General features: G+C 39.0%; 1 protein-coding gene across 2 annotated transcripts in view; it reads right to left on the minus strand.

Moving 5' to 3' along the window:
- Positions 1–24,675, minus strand: part of DEPDC1B (DEP domain containing 1B) — a 102,294-nt gene that overhangs the window by 37,274 nt on the left and 40,345 nt on the right. For both annotated transcript variants that reach the window (XM_079918203.1, XM_079918202.1), the window contains exons 3-6: positions 12,837–12,972; positions 9,053–9,180; positions 6,901–7,031; positions 4,096–4,143 (exon numbers count right to left, since the gene is read on the minus strand). In XM_079918203.1, the coding sequence (XP_079774329.1) occupies positions 4,096–4,143; positions 6,901–7,031; positions 9,053–9,180; positions 12,837–12,972 (443 nt within the window). The remainder of the gene's footprint in view (positions 1–4,095; positions 4,144–6,900; positions 7,032–9,052; positions 9,181–12,836; positions 12,973–24,675) is intronic.

A 24,675-nucleotide genomic window follows, 5' to 3' on the forward strand; every position in this document is an offset into this window, starting at 1 on the left:
CATTGTGGAAACAGCTTTTTGTTGGTCTCCTTTAAAATTCTCTTACCTTTTAATGTTCTAAAATTGACTAAAATAGTGAAAATTATTAAATATCTATATGTGTGGTACCTCATTAACCTAGCAGCAAACATAGCCATTTTTACTTGCTTCCTCCTGTATAATATCCCAAGTTTGGTCAGTTGAAATAGTGGGATATGTCTCAGCAAGCAATACACATTGCCTTGAATTACTCCCTCCCAGGATAATATGCAGTTCATTCTAAGCAGTTGTACCCCTTTTTGAACACTTCATCATTCTTGATAAAAATATGCAAAAACAAGCCAAAAAAAGGTTTCCCTAAAAATGCCAATGCATGGCAAGCCCTATGAGAGGAGGCCATAGTTCTAAGATCTTTTGTTTCTCTATCATGTTGAATTTCAGAATATTTTTTAATCTAGTTTTTATAAATGTTATTCCTGAAAGACTTTGGAAAAGAACTGTTTACACCCACTTTTTTTTTTTACATCTTTATTGGAGTATAATTGCTTTACAATGGTGTGTTAGTTTCTGCTCCATAACAAAGCGAATCAGCCATACATATACACGTTCCCATATCTCTTCCCTCTTGCGTCTCCCTCCCTCCCACCCTCCCCTATCCCACTCCTCCAGGCGGTGAGCTGATCTCCCTGTACTATGTGGCTGCTTCCCACTAGCTATCTACCTTACGTTTGGTAGTGTATATATGTCCATGCCTCTCTCTCACTTTGTCACAGCTTACCCTTCCCCCTCCCCATATCCTCAAGTCCATTCTCTAGTAGGTCTGTGTCTTTATTCCTGTCTTACCCCTAGGTTCTTCATGACATTTTTTTTTCTTAAATTCCACATATATGTGTTACCATACGGTATTTGCCTTTTTTTTTTTAAACATCTTTATTGGGGTATAATTGCTTTACAATGGTGTGTTAGTTTCTGCTTTATAACAAAGTGAATCAGTTATACATATACATATGTTCCCATATCTCTTCCCTCTTGCGTCTCCCTCCCTGCCACCCTCCCTATCCCACCCTTCCAGGAGGTCACAAAGCACAGAGCTGATCTCCCTGTGCTATGCGGCTGCTTCCCACTAGCTATCTACCTTACGTTTGGTAGTGTATATATGTCCATGCCTCTCTCTCGCTTTGTCACAGCTCAGCCTTCCCCCTCCCCATATCCTCAAGTCCGTTCTCTAGTAGGTCTGTGTCTTTATTCTTGTCTTACGCCTAGGTTCTTCATGACATTTTTTTTTCTTAAATTCCATATATATGTGTTAGCATACGGTATTTGTCTTTCTCTTTCTGACTTACTTCACTCTGCATGACAGACTCTAGGTCTATCCACCTCATTACAAATAGCTCAATTTCGTTTCTTTTTATGGCTGAGTAATATTCCATTGTATATATGTGCCACATCTTCTTTATCCATTCATCTGATGATGGAAATTTAGGTTGTTTCCATCTCCGGGCTATTGTAAATAGAGCTGCAATGAACATTTTGGTACATGACTCTTTTTGAATTATGGTTTTCTCAGGATATATGCCCAGTAGTGGGATTGCTGGGTCATATGGTAGTTCTATTTGTAGTTTTTGAAGGAACCTCCATACTGTTCTCCATAGTGGCTGTACCAATTCACATTCCCACCAGCAGTGCAAAAGTGTTCCCTTTTCTCCACACCCTCTCCAGCATCTATTGTTTCTAGACTTTTTGATGATGGCCATTCTGACTGGTGTGAGGTAATATCTCATTGTAGTTTTGATTTGCATTTCTCTAATGATTAATGATGTTGAGCATTCTTTCATGTGTTTGTTGGCAGTCTGTATATCTTCTTTGGAGAAATGTCTATTTAGGTCTTCTGCCCAGTTTTGGATTGGGTTGTTTGTTTTATTGTTATTGAGCTGCATGAGCTGCTTATAAATTTTGGAGATTAATCCTTTGTCAGTTGCTTACATCCACTTTTTATTGGATTCTTGCAATCTACGTGCACAAGGAAGAAAAACAGTTAACCTGGTTTTGTATTTATTTAGCATCAGTCCCTCATTCTGTGGCCCACCATGAGGCTGGCCAACAACGAAAGCACCCAGGCCAATGGTCTGCAATAAATGCAGATGGGCCCAAAGGGAAGAGGTGAGCAGTAAAACTACAGAAAAAGAGGCACAGGGCCTTCAAAATCTCATATAATCAGCCTATCCTTTCTGTTCCCTATTAGAGGACTATAATGGGAACCTAGACTCATTAAAGATAAGAAGGATAAGGAACAGACCATGACTTTGATGAGACTCAAAGTAAATTTGGGGAGGCCAATAAGAATTTGGAAAAATTAATAATTTTATAAAACTATTCAAAAGGCTGACCTCACCGTTTGGCCACCTTTTTTTCTTTGACATGTAAGCAAGCACGTTTATGGATGTGCCAACCATCTGTAAAGCACTGCACTTGATACGTGTGAGAGGTGTCCCTGTTCCCGAGAATTTCTACCTAACATAACATTAATGTGGAGAACATTACTAAGTCGATCCTCACATCTTTCCTCTCCATTGGTAATTCCAGTTATTCTAACCTTTCTGCAGAAGTTTTGTGGCATTATGTATAAATCTTGCTTGAGGGAAAATTATACTCTTCATTACATTTTGATCACCATTGAGAATTCAACATCATAACCACACCTTAATATACACTTTACTACGTATTATAGCCTAGACTTGTTATACTGGCTTCCTCTGTTCATTCCCAGTTGATCAACTTCCAAAATCCTTGGTTTTCCAAAAATTCATAAATGGGTCATTTAACCCATTTATACCTTCTATTTTGTCATTCCGGCCACAGATATAATTTAGATTAATTTGCTTCAAATGACTGAGCAAGAATAAAAAGCACTCCCCCAAACTAAAAACCAAAGGACTCTACATCTCAGAGGGGTTCCAAAACATGAACCAAAAACCTATGAAAATCTTAATAGTTAAACACAGAGAACTTTGGGCTTCTCACAAACTACCATTGCTATTTATATTTAGGATGATAGTACATAATCATTTTCTACATTTTACCACTGAGATCACCCGCAGTGAGCTGAACAGTTATTTTAGTTTCATTCTATAATCAAACAAAACTAACTTCAGTGAAATTAATAATTCAGAGCCTACTAACTCAAGAATTTATACACGTATCTCTGTACATGCTAGTCTTACCCAAAAGGGAAGAAAGAAACAACCTCTCTGAGGTGATCTTTGAGACTCAAAAGACCCTATAGAACAAATATCACCATTATCAGTCAGCTAAAATAACTAGAATTTTTCTCATTAAAATCACTTGTTTGGGTTAAGCCATTAACCATTAGAATCCCTTCTTTGGGTTAAGCCTTCTGAAAATCCCAGAAAAATAGTAGTGTTAATGAGATACCATGATAACTCATTTCTTCAGTGCCTATGATATCCAGTGAAAGAGATTTCATATGCCTATGAAAAACTTCAGAGGAGCTGCCCAGGTCCAGACCCCTCATTTTACAGCCAAATCGCTGAAACGGGCTTTTCTGTTTCTCTGCATGCATGTTCTTCTCCTTCCAAACCATGCTGAATACCAATTAGATTAGTTTTTGAAAACATTTCTCTCCAACTTAAACCAATGCCCTATAAAAAGCCAACGGGAAACAGGATCTGCTGAGTAAACTGATGAGGTAAATATAAGGCATACTTAGGAATACATGTTTTAGGAATAAAAATTTAGGTTTTAGGAATAAAAACCTATAAACTGTTAACAGGCATTTATCTATTACAATATTGCATTCAATATTACTAATTATTCTTTCCTGTGATGAAGCATGCAGAAGAAGCAGTATGGACCTTATCTGTAGTGTGATTATACCCACAAGAAAATGGAAGCACAAAACCCCTTTAAAAATGCTGGGTAACTCAGCCCTTTCACTGTGTCACAAATTTATCATTAAAAGCACAGTAATCCCCAAACAATTAACTGCCAGTCTCAAAGGTCTCAAATCAATGTTCAGGGCATTGAGCACAAAAATTTTCTAATTTAGGGGACGAATTTCTGTTAATTTCATAAAAATGGCAGGTACTTAGTACTTACAATTTGCCAAACACTTCATAGCTGACAGTACCCAGTGAGGAAGTTCTTCTGCAGAAAAAGGAAAATAAAAAGATGTTTTATTCAATTACATATAATTCAAGGGATTATATACACACTTGGTATCATAAGAATGATACTTGCCCAAGTAATATGAAACATACCTGCTAATCACAAATCACCTGCTTGTGTATCAGAACATTTAAAAGATAATTTTTCCTTAGCAGGGATGTTACAGCACGTGATTATATAAACCATAACTATAAATTTCTCTAAAGACAAGATGTACTTGTATAAGTTTTAGGGAAAAGAAGAAATCTGACAGTTTGTTCCAAATAAACACACTGACAAACAAATCAATTATCCTAAGAATTTTAGAAAGAGAAGAAAAAAACATAAAAAGCAAAAGTATGAGTCATCAAATGCATTTATGAAACCAGTTCATCAGATACCTTAAAAAAAAAAAAGTTAAACTCTTTATGTCCGATGTCCAATATAAGTATCATTTTACATGTTTCAATTTTCAAAATGTTTTAAGGCAAGAAAGTTCCACTGACATATCAATATAGGTTATTAGTATTAGGACAGCCTTAAAATAATAATCAGTAGCATTGCTACAAAAAAACCCAGCTGAACCATTTGGTACAGGGTCTCTTCCCCTGGCCCTGCCACAGACATCTGATGAGCGGGGCCAGCACTCATGCTTCCACTTCTCACCTTCTCCACTGTCTGTGAAACTGCAGAGACACTGGTTGGTTGACTTGCATTAGAGCTAATGAACCTGAGGCTTGTAAAGTGCTCTCTTCTTTCTGAAGAATGTACTTAATAAAATAATAGACAACTGGGCTTCCCTGGTGGCGCAGTGGTTGAGAGTCCACCTGCTGATGCAGGGGACACGGGTTCGTGCCCCGGTCTGGAAAGATCCCACATGTCGCGGAGCGGCTGGGCCCGTGAGCCATGGCCGCTGAGCCTGCGCGTCCGGAGCCTGTGCTCCACAGCGGGAGAGAGGCCACAGCAGTGAGAGGCCCACGTACCGCAAAAAATAAGTAAATAAATAAATAAAATAAAATAAAAGACAACTGATCGGGGCTTCCCTGGTGGTGCAGTGGTTAAGAATCCACCTGCCAATGCAGGGGACACAGGTTCGAGCCCTGGTCCGGGAAGATCCCACATGCCGCAGAGCAACTAAGCCCGTGCGTCACAACTACTGAGCCTGCGCTCTAGAGCCCGTGAGCCACAACTACTGAGTCCACATGCCACAACTACTGAAGCCCACGCACCTGGAGCCCATGCTCTGCAACAAGAGAAGCCACCGCAATGAGAAGCCTGCACACCGCAACGAAGAGTAGCCCCTGCTCACCGAAACTAGAGAAAGCCGGCACGCAGCAACAAAGACCCAACACAGCCAAAAATTTAAAATTAATTAAATAAATTTTAAAAAAAAAGACAATTGATCATCCAACTGGTAGCTGAAAGTATCCATGTTTGCTGTACTCAGAGAATGTGGAAGGATTTTAGATGTACTTCAAAGGCAACAATACCCTCCTCATTCTATGTAATTTTATATGTTGATGTTAACCTGACAACTCACGAAGTCACAAATCTGTTTATTTCTGTTTCCTAATGTTCTTCATTCCTGATAGAGGGGCTTTAAAGGGGAAGTGTTTCAGGTTTCAAAGACACATTCTGCTCATGTCAGGAAACATGGCCTAGAAAAACCTCTTCCTGTCTCACTGCTCAGGCTCCTTCTAGGCCAGGTTTGTTTGCTGCCCAGGAGCCTCCAGCCCTACATTTAATAATAATTTACAAAAGCCCAAAAGTACTATACCATCTTCCCACATCCAAACGTCATTCTAGCTCCAGCTAATTCCTAGGATCAAGTGTTTGAAGTAAAAGAAGAGTCCATCCAATTCTGGTCTATCCCTTATCCAGAGGAAGAAAATTTTTAAATCAGTTTGAGGATTCTGGCTCACTACAGTTACCAGGACCTTATTTTTCCTAATCAAAAACCAGGATAGGTGGCTGCTAAATGTCTTTTTTCCCAATTTGTAAACTGGCTTGGAGGAAAAAGTATAAAAAAATTAAAGCACCTTCAACATCTGGAAAGATACCTTTACTTTATTTTATTTTATTTATTTATTTTTTGGCGGTACGCGGGCCTCTCACTGCTGCGGCCTCTCCCGTTGCGGAGCACAGGCTCCGGACGCGCAGGCTCAGCGGCCACGGCTCACGGGCCCAGCCGCTCCGCGGCATGTGGGATCCTCCCTGACCGGGGCACGAACCCGCGTCCCCTGCATCGGCAGGCGGACTCTCAACCACTGCGCCGCCAGGGAAGCCCGGAAAGCTACCTTTATTAAAAAGGAAAAAAAAATGACATAAACCAAGACTATCCCAGAAAATCTGACACAGAGACACCATAATGAAAAGGTCAGTGAGAGTTCTAAAAAAATCAGTCAGACCCCAGGACCCACGTAAAAACTGACTCAAGCTTTCTGTTAGGCATTAAACTTACTCACTTCTCAGGGATTTTCTGGGGATGATAAAGAACCACTTAATGTCCTGTGTGGCTAACACTGAACTAGCATCTGGACGGAGCTTGCTGAAGCTTTCACTCCTGGGTATTCATCTTTCTATAACATTTCCTGACTCCAAACAATTAGTTTAAAGGTCTCTGGAAGTGAGCTAAGGCTATATGTAATGAGGGGGTAAACATATGTAAGGTTTAGGGAAGGGTCAAATAGAAGCTGATGGACCTGTACAGCCAATGTACTGGGTCAACCGGGAACAAAACGGCTTTTATGCACTTACTTGACTTGTCATCAAGGATAACAACTCCCTGGTTGCTCACACTATATACGTTATGGATGATGAACTTGGAGTTGACAAGATTAACGTCTAAAACTTCTTCTAAGGAATCCAGGCCAAGGATTTTCTGTAAACTAAAAAAGATAAATAATGATTAAATTAATTAGTTATGGGCTTCCCTGGTGGCGCAGTGGTTGAGAGTCCGCCTGCCGATGCAGGGGACACGGGTTCGTGCCCCGGTCCGGGGGGATCCCACATGCCGCGGAGCGGCTGGGCCTGTAAGCCATGGCCTGTGCTTCCGGAGCCTGTGCTCCGCAACGGGAGAGTCCACAACAGTGAGAGGCCCGCGTACCGCAAAAAAAAAAAAAAAAAAAAAAAAAAAAAAAAAAAATTAATTAGTTACTTTTTTTTTTTTTTTTTTTTTTTTTGCGGTACGCGGGCCTCTCACCGCTGTGGCCCCTCCCGTCGCGGAGCACAGGCTCCGGACGCGCAGGCTCAGCGGTCATGGCCCACAGGCGCAGCCGCTCCGCGGCATGTGGGATCCCCCCGGACCGGGGCACGAACCCGCGTCCCCTGCATTGGCAGGCGGACTCTCAACCACTGCGCCACCAGGGAAGCCCAATTAGTTACTTTTTAAAAATGATTATCTTCCCAAGAACTGGCACTGTAAAAGATCAATCTTTAGAATGTGCTGTTTTCACACATTTCACCTTTGTGGGGCAAAAAGGTTAGACATTGCATATATAAAACAAACTTAGATCATTTTGTTATTAACATAGTACTTCACTAATTTAAAAACACAACACACTGAATGTCAAGAAAATGACTTTCTAAGTAAAATATTATAATAACAAAAACTACCTTATCCAATGATGAGAAACCGCTGTGAGTACATCTTTATAAGAATTAAAAAAAAAAAACTTGCTATGACATTGTTAACTTTAATTACCTATTGTACATCAAATATCTAGGAGACCAAATTTTCCACTACATGTTTCATTAAGCTTAAGATTTCAGTGTAACTAGAAAGTTTAAAGACTTTTACATCACTAATTATTAGAGAAATACAAATCAAAACTATGAGTTACCACCTCACACTGGTCAGAATGGCTATCATCAGAAAGTCTGCAAATAATAAATGCTGGAGAGGGTGTGGAGAAAAGGGAACCCTCCTACACTGTTGGTGGGAATATGAATTGGTGCAGCCACTATGGAAAACAGTCTGGAAGTTCCTTAAAAAACTGAAAATAGAGCTACCATATATGATCCAGCAATCCTACTCCTGGGCATATATCCGGAAAAGATGAAAACTCTAATTCAAAAAGATATATGCATCCCAAGGTTCACTGCAGCACTATTTACAATAGCCCAGACATGCAAGCAACCTAAGTGTCCATCGACAGATGAATGGATAAAGATATGGTACATATACACAATGGAATATTACTCAGACATAAGAAAGAATGAAATATTGCCATCTGCAGCAACACGGATGATGGACCTACAGATTATCATACTAAGTGAAGTGAGTGAGACAGAAAAAGACAAATATTATATGATATCACTTATCTGTGGAATCTAAAAAAATAATACAAATCAACTTATTTACAGAACAGAAATAGACTCACAGACATAGAAACAAATTTATGGTTACCAAAGGGTAAAGGGGAGGAGGAGGGATAAATTAGGAGTATGGGATTAAGAGATACACACCACTATATATAAAACAGATAAACATCAAGGATTTACTGCATAGCACATGGAACTATATTCAATATCTTGTAATAACCTATAATGGAAAAGAATCTGAAGCTGTACACCTGAAACTAACACAATATTGTAAATAACTATAGTTAAATTTAAAAAAACAAAAATAAAAATAATTAAACATTAGGTAATTTTGGACCAGTGGCAAAAAAAAAAAAAAAGAACTTTTAATGTTCTATTCTTAACTAGCATATAAATGACAATAGAAAATTCCCAGAATTCAGTTAAATTATGTTTGCTAAGCAGCACAGCTGCAAATAATGCAATCAAATTTGAGAGTTTTATACACAGTTTCAGAAAATTAAATATGCAGAGAGTAGTAGTGAAGCAAAACAGAAAAAAAAAAAGAAAAATACTTAAAGTTCTCATTAATAGCAAATGCACATACTATGATAATGTCATAGTCTTCCATAACTCTTCTACATTGGCCTCTGTCAGCTGTCTGCGGTGGACAAGACGGCAAGCCGGCACCTCTCCAATAGCAATGCTGTGACGCTTGTACCACATCTCAGAATTCTAATTAGGGTGGGGGAGGAGAGTAAGAAAGAGAGAGAATAAGTATTTCAATAGACAGAGGTATGAGTTTATGAGAAATTTCTTTGATTTGGTTATTTTTAACTTGTTTTAAAATAATAATTTGAAACATTAACTTTCTTTGCATGGACTGCAGAGTAATAAAGTATGACTCAAAGATCAGGTCATATCATAAATGAATATTCAAGAATTGCAAAACAGCTATGGCAATAAGCATGACATTAGCTATTTTTCCCTGTGGGAGTTCTAACTAATCAGTGAAGTAGCAGTAAAATAAAATTTCATTAATTCAAATTAATTAACATTGAGGAGTATCTATCCAAATTCACACACTGTCCAAATTAAGTGATTGTTTAAAATAACATTAAAGTCTATTACTTTCAAGAATTCTCTGTTTTTTATAAGGAAAGATCAACTAAGTACAATGTTAGATAGCAGGCCCCAGATCTTAGGCATCTGAAGAAGGCAGGGAAAAAAAGAGCTCCACAAGGACAGCTGGAGATGGCCGGGAAGAAAAACTAAAGCCCAGAGAGGTTAAGTAATTTGCTCAAAGTCACATAGCTTTAGCGCTTCAACATTCTTAGCACCTCCCTTCTCACATTTAGGCTACTAGACAGAAATCTTAAAACTTCCTTTTGGTAATGACAGTGAGGAACTATGAACTTTTAAAGGCAAAACGTATAAGAAATCACCTACAAAGGACTTTTATAATAGTTTTTTGCAGAAGTGTCATTATAGAAAAATCTTATTAATTGGAAAAAGTGAACTGGACAGTTGTTTTTTGATGTGGTTTTTAGTTTCGTTTTTGGAGAATTACTGAACTACAAAAGAAACTTGAAGGTCACATGGATTTGTGACTTTTTTTTTTTAAAGTATCCAAATTCGGTGTTCTCTTTTAAAGGCAGGAATATCAGTTGTTGCATTTGCCTAGCAAATTCACTTCTAAAAGTTATCTTAAAGAAATACTCAACTATTTATCTGTAAAGATACTGTTCATTGCATTGTTTACACACATACTGAAAAAGCTGAAAACATGGTACACATCTAACAGTAAAGAACTGGATAAGTAAACCATAATCCTTTATAGACATGATGCAGATATTAAAAATGATGTTGAATAACATGAAAAAATGGACACAATACACTGTTCTAAGTGAAGAATATAGGCTACCAAAACAGCACAGCACAATCTCATTTTGTTGTTAAAAACATGCGTGGAAAAAATAAAACACAACAAAAATGTTAATATTAATTCTCTCTGGATGATATTATGAGTAATTTTTTTTTCTTTTGTCTCTACCTATGAACAATTCTGTTAATAACAGCAATAGCAGTTAACAGTTTCTGAAAACCTGTGTGTCAGGCACCTTCTATACACTTTATAGATAGGAAGTCACTTGATTCTCATAATGACCTTACCCCAGGGGGGTGTTTTCATCCCACTTTCACCAAAAAGAAAACTGAGACACAGACACGGTGAATAAAACAGAGAAACAAGATCACACAGCTAGTAAATGAAGGAGTCAAGATTCAAATCCAGCAGTCTGTCTCCAGAGCTCACACTTGTCCTCTCCACATTACACTGCCCCTCAGCAAACACAACAAATCATTCTATTTGCCTCACTTCATTTTATTTTATAAAATGGCTAGGCAAGAGAGAGGATAGGACAGAACAAAAACAAAAACGAACAAGCAAAGTGGAGGCAGAGATACAAAGAGGACAATTAAGATAGAAGAAATGAATACGAGCTCAGGTCCTATAAGAAAGGTGGACTGTTTCTCTATTGACTACTAACCTCATCAACCTAAAACCTGCATAAGGCCCAACGGGGAAACAGATCCTGCTCTGCCATTCTTCCTCTGGACAGTCCTCTTCCTCCGGACAGCCCAAGCTTTAGAGGAACTGTAGCAAGTGAGGAGCTCAAACCTCCACCACTTGATTTAGAGGGAAGTACAAGAAAAGGCAAGAGCAACATTATCAGAAATATACATACAGACGACCAGCGACATGACAAGCTGTGGGGGAAATGTTTGATGAATCTGAGACACTGGTATACCACCACTTCAGGGCTGATGAAAAATTAGAAACTGAAAACAGAAGAGAGAAGAGAGATGACACTGTCTTCTTCATTGGTGCATGAAAAGTGTGCTAATGACCAGCTGGTCTTCCTAAAGGTTCACAGAACCAAAAAGAACAAAAAAGGGAAGTTATTATATCGATGACATAAATACACATTAGTTTAATATGGGATTTTTACCTCTTTTGTATAAACAATACTGGACGACATTATAATGAAAAAACGTCTGTTGAATAACCACTCTACTGATGAGGTCATATTAGGTGTTTAAACACAAATGTTAAAAAAAATGAACCTGATTTCATGGAGCTGATATTTTAACTTTCTTAAGTACAGGAACTATCAGCTAGACCTTAATTATGTTCTCCTCATTAGTATTGAATTAAATAGTCCTCAAATACCCTTTGTGCTCACTCTTTCAGAGTAGTTCCACTTTGTTTTCTAATAATCTATCATCGTATTGAATACTTCACTAGACTATGAGCCCTTTTGGAGGAAAAACTGTATTACATACAGCTGCATCTGTAGAACCTGGCAGGATGCATGGTACACAGTAGACAATCAACAAATCTTTGCTGAATGAATGTTAATGACTTTCAAATACGACCTCTCATCTAAGTTCCAGAGCTTTTATCTCCATCTGCCTGTTAGATACTTCCATTTAATACAACCCACCTTTCTCATCAAACATATTTAAAACTACAGTCATCACTGTCCCTGACTAATCTGCAAGTTCATACGGAGTCCCCACTTCTGTCACTGGTGCCACTCTTTTTCTTGAATTATTTTTGATAAAGCCTAAGCTGCTTAATTATTCTCTCCAAACTGAGATACAATACAACCTCTGTTGAAAAAAATTTTTTCTTTCAATCACATTGCCTAAAAATGTTTACAACATATCTTTGCAAATGTATGAACTGGACATCCAGTCCTATAAGACTAGATTAACTTAAAACATTGGTGTTAGTACAATTCTTAAAAACTGCAGTATAAAATATTTGTCTGCATTTTATTTTTTAGCATTATGGCAATCTTAATAGTTTTCTACTGAGGTATTTCAAGGAATAAGTACACCCCAAAAAAGGTAGTTTATTCTACAATGTGCTTAGGTTTCCCAAAACTAGCAGAACCTACCTTTGTTCATATTGTGTCAGGACTCACTCCACAATCTTCCATGTCCCAAACTTCACACTTTCAACTGGTAATAATTATAAAAAAGTTCAGGAAGAGAAGACAAAGAGGGAGAAGAGGAAAATTATAGAATAGAAAGGAAAAGGAAATTAGAAGGGAGTTTTAAGAGAAAACTGCTCAGTCTAAACATATGAAAACAGCTACCATATATTCAGTCACAGTGTCCATAGGCAAGAGTGAAAAAATGCAAAAGCCAATCTTCCTGTGTTACTAGTCTCTCAGCTATCAACGGATATGATATTGCTTTAAAGTGCTTTCAGACCACTGTTTCCAAGGGATCGAAAGAGAAACTGGACTAAGCCTGATGGTTCACAGACTATTTCTTATCTTTCCCTCTGCTAGTCCTCCAGCTTCTATAATGGCACTTACCATCACAACTGGCCTCACTGGGATATTCTCTTGTGAAGTGCCTGGTAGGGGATCATCCCATTCTGGAAATTTAATAACATCCTTTTGATATGGGGGCCTCTTTGGATATGGTCTCAGGGGTGAGGAAGGAGGAAATCTAAAAACCAAGAAGAAAATATTATTGCAGTCAGTGGGAAACACAGATATTTTAACAATAGTCCCCACTTCTTTTATCCTTGAGAGTTTATATAATTCCAAACTTCAGGTAATGAATTCGTACTTAAATCATTACACACGGCTAATAGTACCCAACAATGTATGATTTTTTAAAAGCATTCATTCGGCCACAGCTGATGAGCCTCTTGCAGGGCACGCAGACCCCACACCTTTTCCTCGTCTTCTTGGCCAGGTTGGCTGCGCCAGCTCCCCCCAAGGCAGACGAAGAGCAGGAATGATTCTGCAGGCAGTCTACCAGATTGGCAATTTGAAGCGCACTGTCTGTACGGCTGCTGAGTCTGCTGTGGGGCAGTGAAGGGCTGTCATTACGATGACTCCTGGAGCCGTGTGGCTTCAGGGTCTTGGTGCTCTAGCCAGGTGTCAGGCCTGAGCCTCTGAGGTGGGAGAGCCAAGCTCAGTACATTGGTCCACCAGAGACCTCCTGGCCCCATGTAGTATCAAACAGCGAAAGCTCTCCCAGAGATCTCCATCACAACGCTAAGACCCAGCTCCACTCAACAACCAGCAAGCTACAGTGCAGGACACCCTCTGCCACACAACTAGCAAGACAGGAACACAACCCCACCCATGAGCAGAGAGGCTGCCTAAAATCATAATAAATTCACAGGCACCCCAAAACACACCACTGGACGTGGTCCTGCCCACCAGAAAGACAAGATCCAGCTGTGTCCACAAAAACACAGGCACCAGTCTCCTCCACCAGGAAGCCTACACAACCCACTGAACCAACCTTACCCAATGGGAGCAGACACCAAAAACAACGGGAACTAAGAACCTGCAGGCTACAAAAAGGAGACCCCAAACACAGTGAGTTAAGCAAAATGAGAAGACAGAGAAATACACAGATGCTCCAGATGAAGGAGCAAGGCAAAAACCCACCAGACAAAACAAATGAAGAGGAAATAGGCAGTCTATCTGAAAAAGAATTCAGAGTAATGAGAGTAAAGATGATCCAAAATCTTGGAAATATAACGGAGAAAATACAAGAAACGTTTAACAAGAACCTAGAAGAACTAAAGAGCAAACAAACAATGATGAACAACACAATAAATGAAATTAAAAATTCTCTAGAAAGAATCAACAGCAGAATAACTGAGGCAGAAGAACGGATAAGTGACCTGGAAGATAAAATAGTGGAAATAATTACCGCAGAGCAAAATAAAGAAAAAAGAATGAAAAGAATTCAGGACCATCTCAGAGACCTCTGGGACAACATTAAACGCACCAACATTCGAATTTTAGGGGTCCCAGAAGAAGAAGAGGAAAAAAAATTGACTGAGAAAATATTTGAAGAGATTAAAATTGAAAACTTCCTTAACATGGGAAAGGAAATAGTCAATCAAGTCCAGGAAGCACAGACAGTCCCATACAGGATAAATCCAAGGAGAAATAAGCCAAGACACATACTCATCAAGCTATCAAAAATTAAATACAAAAAAAATATATTAAAGCAGCAAGGAAGGGGGCTTCCCTGGTGGCACAGTGGTTGAGAGTCCGCCTGCCGATGCAGGGGACACAGGTTCGTGCCCTGGTCCAGGAGGATCCCACACGCCGTGGAGCGGCTGGGCCCGTGAGCCATGGCCACTGAGCCTGCGTGTCTGGAGCCTGTGCTCCGCAATGGGAGAGGCCACAACAGTGAAAAGCCCACGTATCGCAAGAAAAAAAAAAAAAAAAAGGCAGCAAGGGAAAAGTAACAAATACATACAAGGGAATCCCCATAAGGCTAACAGCTGATCCTTCAGCAGATACTCTGCAAGCCAGAAGGGAGTAGCAGGACATAATTAAAGTGATGAAAGGGAAAAACCTACAACTAAGATTACTCTACTCAGCAAGGATCTCATTCAGGTTCGATGGAGAAATTAAAACCTTTACAAACAATCAGAAGCTAAGAGAATTCAGCAACACCAAACCAGCTTTACAACAAATGCTAAAGGAACTTCTCTAGGCAGGAAACACAAGAGAAGGAAAAGACCTACAATAACAAACCCAAAACAATTAAGAAAATGGTAATAGGAACATACATATTGATAATTACCTTAAATGTAAATGGATTAAATGCTCCAACCAAAAGACACAGACTGCCTGAATAGATACAAAAACAAGACTCATAAATATGTTGTCTACAAGAGACCCACTTCAGACCTAGGGACACATACAGACTGAAAGTGAGGGGATGGAAAGATATTCCATGCAAATGTAAATCAAAAGAAAGCTGGGTAGCAATTCTCATACCAGACAAAACAGCCTTTAAAATAAAGACTAGTACAAGAGACAAAGAAGTACAAGAGACAAATGATCAAGGGATCAATCCAAGAAGAAGATATAACAATTGTAAATATTTATGCACCCAACATAGGAGCATCTCAATACATAAGGCAAATGCTAACAGCTATAAAAGGGGAAATCGACAATAACACAATAGGAAGAGGGGACTTTAACACCCCACTTTCACCAATGGACAGATCATCCAAAATGAAAAAAAATAAAAAACACAAGCTTTAAATCATACATTAAACAGATGGACTTAACCGATATTTATAGGACATTCCATCCAAAAACAGCAGATTACACTTTCTTATCAAGTGCTCATGGAACATTCTCCAGGAGAGATCATATCTTGGGTCACAAAAAAGCCTTGGTAAATTTAAGGAAATTGAAATCATATCAAGTATCTTTTCTGATGACAATGCTATAAGACTAGATATCAATTACAGGAAAAATTCTGTAAAAAACACAAACACATGGAGGCTAAACAATACACTACTTAATAACCAAGAGATCACTGAAGAAATCAAAGAGGAAATCAAAAAATTCCTAGAAACAAATGACAATAAAAACACGACGACCCAAAACCTATGGGATGGAGCAAAAGCAGTTCTAAGAGGGAAGTTGATAGCAATACACTCTTACCTCAAGAAGCAAGAAACAACTCAAATAAACAACCTAACCTTATGCCTAAAGCAATTAGAGAAAGAAGAACAAAAAAACTCCAAAGTTAGCAGAAGGAAAGAAAGCATAAAGGTCAGATCAGAAACAAATGAAAAAGAAATGAAGGAAACAATAGTAAAGATCAATAAAACTAAAAGCTGGTTCTTTGAGCACATTAAAAAAATTGATAAGCCATTAGCCATCATGAAAAAAGGGAGAAGACTCAAATCAATAGGATTAGAAATAAAAAAGGAGAAGTAACAACTGACACTGCAGAAATACAAAGGACCATGAGAGATTATTACAAGCCAATAAATTACTATATGCCAATAAAATGCACAAACTGGAAGAAATGGCCAAGTTCTTAGAAGAGCACAACCTTCTGAGACTGAACCAGGAAGAAATAGAAAATATATACGGACCAATCAGAACCACTAAAATTGAAACTATTAAAAATCTTGCAACAAAAAAAAGCCCAGGACCAGATGGCTTCACTTCAGAATAATATCAAACATTTAGAGAAGAGCTAACACCTATCCTTCTCAAGGTCTTCCTAAATATGGCAGAGGGAGGAACACTCCCAAACTGATTCTTCGAGGCCACCATCACCCTGATACCAGAACCAAGCAAAGATGTCACAAAAAAAGAAAACTACAGGCCAATATCACTGATGAACATAGATGCAAAAATCCTCAACAGAATACTAGCCAACAGAATCAAACAGCACATTAAAAGGATCATATACCATGATCAAGTGGGGTTTATCCCAGGAATGTAAGCATTCTCAATACACGCAAATCAATCAATGTGATAAACCATACTAACAAATTGAAGGAGAAAAACCATCTGATCATCTCAATAGATGCAGAAAAAGCTTTCGACAAAGCCAACACCCAGTTATGATAAAAACCCTCCAGAAAGTAGGCATAGAGGGAAGTTACTTCAATACAATAAAGGCCATATATGACAAACCCACAGCCAACATCGTTCTCAATGGTGAAAAACTGAAACCATTCCCACTAAGATCAAGAACAAGACAAGGTTGCCCACTCTCACCACTATTATTCAACATAGTTTTGGAAGTTTTAGCCACAGCAATCAGAGAGGAAAAAGAAAGAAAAGGAATCCAAATCAGAAAAGAAGAATTAAAACTGTCACTCTTTGCAGATGACATGATATTACACATAGAGAATCCTAAAGATGCTACCAGAAATCTACTAGAGCTAATCAATGAATTTGGTAGGGTAGCAGGATACAAAATTAATGCACAGAAATCTCTTGCATTCCTATACATTAATGATAAAACTTTTGAAAGAGAAATTTAGCAAACACTCCCATTTACCACTGCAACAAAAAGAATAAAATATCTAGGAATAAACCTACCTAAGGAGACAAAAGATCTGTCTGCAGAAAACTGTAAGACACTGATGAAAGAAATTAAAGATGATACAAACAGATGGAGAGATGTACCATGTCCTTGGGTTGGAAGAATCAACATTGTGAAAATAACTATACTATCCAAAGCAATCTACAGATTCAATGCAATCCCTATCAAATTACCAATGGCATTTTTCACAGAACTAGAACAAAATATTTCACAGTTTGTATGGAAACACTAAAGACCCCGAAGAGCCAAAGCAATCTTGAGAAAGAAAAATGGAGCTGGAGGAATCAGGCTCCCTGACTTCAGACTATACTACAAAGCTATAGTAATCAAGATATATGGTATTGGCAGAAAAACAGAAATATAGATCAATGGAACAGGATAGAAAGCCCAGAGATAAACCCACACACATATGGTCACCTTATCTTTGATAAGGAGGCAAGAATATACAATGGAAAAGACAGCCTTTTCTATAAGAGGTGCTGGGAAAACTGGATAGCTACATGCAAAAGAATGAAACTAGAACACTCCCTAACACCATACACAAAAATAAACTCAAAATGGATTAAAGACCTAAATGTAAGGCCAGAAACTATCAAACTCTTAGAGGAAAACATAGGCAGAATACTTTATGACATAAATCACAGCAAGATCCTTTTTGACCCACCTCCTAGAGAAATGGAAATAAAAACAAAAAGAGACCTAATGAAACTTCAAAGCTTTTGCACAGCAAAGGAAACCATAAACAAGACCAAAAGACAACCCTCAGAATGGGAAAAAATATTTGCAAATGAAGCAACAAAGGATTAATCTCCAAAATATACAAGCAGCTCCTGCAGCTCAGTATCAAAAAAACAAACAACCCAATCCAAAAATGGGCAGAAGACCTAAATAGAGATTTCTCCAAAGAAGATATACAGATTGCCAACAAACACATGAAAGGATGCTCAACATCACTAATCATTAGAGAAATGCAAATCAAAACTACAATGAGGTATCATCTCACACCGGTCAAAATGGCCATCATGAAAAAATCTACAAACAATAAATGCTGGAGATGGTGTGGAGAAAGGGGAACCCTCTTGCACTGTTGGTGGGAATGTAAATTGATACAGCCACTATGGAGAACAGTATGGAGGTTCCTTAAAAAACTACAAATAGAACTACCATACGACCCAGCAATGCCACTACTGGGCATATACCCTGAGAAAACCATAATTCACAAACAGTCATGTACCACAATGTTCATTGCAGCTCTATTTACAATAGCCAGGACATGGAAGCAACCTAAGTGTCCATCGACAGATGAATGGATAAAGAAGATGTGGCATGTATATACAATGGAATATTACTCAGCCATAAAAGGAAACGAAATTGAGTTATTTGTAGTGAGGTGGATGGACCTAGAGACTGTCATGCAGAGTGAAGTAAGTCAGAAAGAGAAAAACAAGTACCATATGCTAACACATATATATGGAATCTAAAAAAAAAAAAAAAAAAAAAAACAGGGTTCTGAAGAACCTAAGGGCAGGACAGGAATAAAGACACAGACATAGAGAATGGACTTGACACAGTGGGGGGAAGGGTAAGCTGGGACGAAGTGAGAGAGTGACATGACATATATACACTACCAAATGTAAAATAGATAGCTAGTTGGAAGCAGCCACATAGCACAGGGAGATCAGCTCAGTGCTCTGTGTCCACCTAGAGGGGTGGGATAGGGAAGGTGGGAGGGAGATGAAAGAGGGAGGAAATATGGGGATATATGTATATATATAGCTGATTCACGTTGTTATACAGCAGAAACTAACACACCATTTTAAAGCAATTATACTCTAATAAAGATGTTAAAGAAGGAAAAAAAATTTCTTTTAATTTTTTAAATAAAAACATCCATTCATTACGCCCATTAAATAACATTTATGAAGAAAAACAGGAGTCAAACATGTGACGCATTTTTAAATAAATAAACCTTGGTCTGTCACTTGATTTTCATGATTAAACATGCTCTTAATGGGATGTTAGGGTAAGCCATTTCTTTCACCCAGCTCAAAACCCTTACTGCCTCATAACTCCTGCTGAAATTTTTAGGTGGTAAGTATGCAAATGGAAATTATTGACAGATAAATCTTCAGTAACACTTGTTGAGGAAAGTAACATTAGCACAAAAATCATTTGGCCTAAAATTCATTTTCATAACTATTTCTAATAAAGATTAATCCTCCTTTCCTTGAATATCCAACACCTCACAATGAGACTGAAGCTTCAGTCTAAAAATCCATCTTGGAGGAGATATAAAGCTTCCCAATATCCTTACTCTGCCCTTTTATACTCCTTTCTGTTTTTATTCCCCCTGGGAATCAACATCATCACTCCTTGGATGAATACATGGAAGTCTAAAGAACAATAGAGGCAATTAAATACATATTTTTCTCAGAGCATCTTTTTCTGTTAGCTTGCTAGAGAAGGACATATTGCATTGCACTGAAAAAGCAATGCAAGAACTCTAGTTCTTTTTTTTTTTTTTTGCGGTACACAGGCCTCTCACTATTGGGGCCTCTCCCGTCGCGGAGCACAGGCTCCGGACGCGCAGGCTCAGCGGCCATGGCTCAGCGGCTATGGCTCATGGGCCCAGCCGCTCCGCGGCATGTGGGACCTTCCCAGACGGGGACACAAACCCGTGTCCCCTACATCGGCAGGCAGACTGTCAACCACTGCGCCACCAGGGAAGCCCAAGAACTGTAGTTCTTAAAGCTGACATAGGGACTTCCCTGGTGGTCCAGTGGTTAAGAATCTGCCTTCCAATGCAGGGGATGTGAGTTTGATCCCTGGTCGGGGAACTAAGATTCCACATGCTGCGGGGCAACTAAGCCCTCACACCACAACTACTGAGGCACACAAGCCACAACTAGAGAGTCTGAATGCTGCAACTACAGAACCCTCACGTCACAACTAGAGAGCCCACGCACTGCAACTACTGACCCCACACACCACAACTAGAGAGATGCCCGCACACCACAGCTGAGAGCCCACGCACCGCAATGAAAGATCTCACATGCCACAACAAAGATCCTGAGTGCAGCAACTAAGAGCCAACGCAGCCAAAAATAAAATAAAATCAATTAAAAAGTAGACATAGAAGTTAGTAGGTAATGACTTTTTATCTTCATTTTTTATTTATTTAAGCCGAAATAAAGGCTTAAAATCTTGTCCATGATATCCACAAAAAAATAATCCAAATAAACTATAAAGATCTTATTCATAAGGCAACTGCAGAAATAAAGAATTTTAAAATGTCTACTGTGTACAAGTTCGTATTGAGCTGAATCAGAAGAATCATAAATAATAAGAGAACTATGGAGAAACCTTTCAAAAACAGTCACAATAGACTTCAAAAAGGATGACTAACAGAGAGAAGTTCAGCTTTATCTTCTCTGAAAAGAACATCCAATAACTGCACTTTACTTGAAAAGTCAGTTTTGAGTCAGTAAGAAAAAAAAGAGGTCTTGAAATCATTAAATCAACTTAAGGATAAATAAACTGAAAGACAGTTTAAATTTCTGGTATTCAAGTTACCAACGCAGTTATTTCCAAATGATTCCAAACTATAAATTAAATGCATCTCTAAAGTCAGTGAAAGTTATTCTACTTTGTAAATAAAGGCTGGCTTACCAACGTCCAATCCTATTTCTTAGAAGCCAACAATCACAGCAAAAGTCCTATTTCCAGCCAAAGTATAGCATGTGTATGCACACACATACACACTCACTCGCATACACACATACACTCTTCACATTCACATATACAATACTGCATATAACTTCAGGAATTCACAGAACAACCCACCTCTCAATCCTTTAAAAATTAAACATAATCCCTACCCCCACCCCATCACTAATACCCACTGCTTACTTCTTTTCCCCATTCCTTCAACTATAGTGTGAAAAGTATGGACCTGAGTTCCAGCCTTGGCTCTCTCACAAGCTGTTTATCCTTTGGAAAGAGAAAGCATCTCTATGTAAATCATAGCTTTTTTACTTGTTAAATGAAGGGATTAAATTGGATGATCTATAAATTTCCTCCTAGGTTCAAAATATATTTCTTGTATTCCCATACCCAGAAACAAGTAATATCTTCCAAAGACCAAAGCAGAATTTCTTATGTGGAGAACTGTGATTGATGAGATACTAGGGAGTCACTTTCTTCCTCTGCCCTGATAAGATGAGGTCTGTGCTATAACATCTGCAGCTGTCAGTACTGAGGTGGTATCTTCACAGCCGACTGTCAACCCGACCTGAGATGAAATGCAGAAGAGCTCCCTCTAGAGGACCACCTGTATTTTGTACATTGACAGTTTTCAATTTCTAACATTTTAATCGTGTCATCGCTATTCCAAATGTCACATTTTTCACTTAGGGGAATTAAGGCCCAAAAGAGGAACACAACTTATTAAAAGCCCAGCAGCTACCTGGTCAAGAGAGCAAATCTTGCACAAAAGATTTGCAAGCCCTTTAATAAGAAAATTATAAAGTTTTATTAAAAGGCATCAAAGAACTAAATTGATAGAGATATCATGTTAGTGAATAAGAAGATTCAATATCATAAAATGTCAATTTCCATCATGAAGATATATAGTTACAACGAAATTCCAGGCAAAATATAAAGTTTTCCATGACACATGATAAACTGATTCTAAAATTTATACGGAAATGCAAGGGACCAAATATAATCAAGACATTCTTAAAGAAGAAAAGCAAAGTGAGGTGACTTACTGTACCAGCTATTAAGCTAACTAAGATAATACGGTAGGATGATACTGGTGGCACGGACCATGATTTCTCAACTCATAATTTTTTTTTCTTTTTTTTAAGGGAATTCCTTTATTTATTTTTATTTATTTATTTTTGGCTGTGTTGGGTCTTCGTTTCTGTGCAAGGGCTTTCTCTAGTTGCGGCAAGCGGGGGCCACTCTTCATCGCGGTGCACAGGCCTCTCACTATCGTGGCCTCTCCTGTTGCGGAGCACAGGATCCAGACGCGCAGGCTCAGTAGTTGTGGCTCACGGGCGTAGTTGCTTCGCGGCATGTGGGATCTTCCCGGACCAGGGCTCGAACCCGTGTCCCCTGCATTGGCAGGCAGATTCTCAACCACTGCGCCACCAGGGAAGCCCTCAACTCAGAATTATTGACATTTGGGCTGTATAATTCTTTGTCGTGGGAGGCAGTTCTGCACATTGTGCAGATCCACTAGATGCTAGCAGCATGTTCTCCCAAGCGTAACAACCAAAAATGTCTCCAAATATTGTCCCCTGCAGAATGGCCCCCAGTTGTAAACCACGAGTAAAAACAGGCAATCTAAAACAAATACACACATGTTTACAAACCTGATTTATGACAGAACAGACATTACAGATCAGTGAAAAAGTACAGACTGTTCAATAAAGAATTCTGATCCAACTGGTTATCCATTTGGGAACAGTCTGCATCCCTGTGGCAGAGTGCACTTCCAAAGATGTTTTGCAACATTACCTCCCACCTACACGTGCTTCTGCAATGTGATCTTGCCACTACCCCAACAAGAGGTAGAGTGTATCCGAGTTAGGGTGAGCCCTCTCTAACTGATTTGATAAATAGAAGACGGCAGAAGTGACAGTGTGGCAGTTCTGGGCACTAGCCTTTAACTAGCCTGAAACTTTCTTCCTGCCTCTTGGAACTCTTGCCCTTGTATCATTCATTCTTGCAAAGCTCCCTCTTGGAAACCAGTCATCATGTAAGAAGTGCGACCACCCTGAGCCCAGCATGCTGTGAGATGCCTAAGCAACAGGAAGAGGCCCTAGATGAGACCCTGCGTGGAAAGAAATTGAGGTCAAGGAGCACCAAAGTTCCAGACTTGTGGATGAAGAAGTTATCATGGAGGTGGACTCCTCAGCCTCAGCAGCCTCAGCTGATGTCCAGCTAAGTCCTTCCAAATTCCCAACCCACAAAATTACGTAAAAGTTACAATGATTGTTTTAAGCCACTAGGTTTGGGCATAGCTTCGTTACACAACAATAGATAACCAGAACAGAAGTGTGTGGCATCAGGGCCAGGCAGTGAGTGGAGGTCTGAAGGAGCTCAGAGAGACTTGTTAGTGGAGGCTGGAAGAACAGCGAGGAAGCTGTTATTGGAAGACAGAGAAAGACCCATGTTACGTAGTGGCATAAAGTTCAGTTAAAACTGGCACCTTCGGTAACAAGGAAGATACAAAAGGTGGATCTAAGGAGTTTCCCAGGATGAATGTTCAAAATGCCGACTTGTTTCTTTTAGCCTTGATAAAAAGATATAGACAGAGAGAAAGAAACTGAAGAAGGAACTTTTTAGTTTTTAAGCAGAATTTAGAGGCAATATAAAAGAGTCGTGACTTGAATGATTAGAAAACAAAGCTATTTCTCATCCTTAATCTCTCCCAGCAAAAGGTTCTCAAAGTAAAAATGGTCTTACAACAAATATCAAATTCAAGATGTTTCTAGTAAACTACTGTCTCAGAGTAGTCACAAGTGTGTGGCTACAAAACTTTTGCTATAACTTCAGGAAGATTTAAGGTAGTACCTTATAAAAGCAGTACTTTAAGAAAAGAGCATTGTACCACAGCAGACTTATAACAGCCCAAGGCAGGGGAGAGTCTGTCTCAAAGAGATTTATGAGTGTGACTTTTGTCTAATGGATTAAAGCACAATGAAATTCATAGAAAAGCCACAGCATTTTAAAGATAATAGTACTAACAAAATCACCAGCCACTTGGACTAAAAAAGAAACAATTCAAAATTAAAAGAACAGTCAAGAATCTCAAGCTTCTATAAGCAGGAAGCATCTGAGAAAGCTTTCCGCTGCAGTCATGGGCCAGAATGACTCAGAAATTAGAGCTAAGAGCACAAGGGTGTAGGCAGGAACCACACAGAATCACTCCCAGGAAGCAGAACTGTGACCTAATCAAGGAATGGCAGACATATGTTCAACTGCATTTTTTTTAATTTACTTTTTTTTTTTTTTTAGGTATCAAATGGTTTCCTCCTAATTTATTAAACTTATTTATTTATTCATTTTTGGCTGCATTGGGTCTTCGTTGCTGCATGCGGGCTTTCTCTAGTTGCAGCAAGTGGGGGCTACTCTTCATTGCAGTGCGCAGGCTTCTCATTGTAGTGGCTTCTCTTTGTTGCGGAGCACAGGCTCTAGGTGCGCGGGCTTCAGTAGTTGTGGGGCGTGGGCTCAGTAGTTGTAGCTTGCGGGCTCTAGAGCACAGGCTCATTAGTTGTGGCACATGGGCTTAGTTGCTCC

This window comes from Stenella coeruleoalba (genome assembly GCF_951394435.1).
Source record: "Stenella coeruleoalba genome assembly, chromosome: 3".
Classification (NCBI taxonomy): Eukaryota; Metazoa; Chordata; class Mammalia; order Artiodactyla; family Delphinidae; genus Stenella; species Stenella coeruleoalba.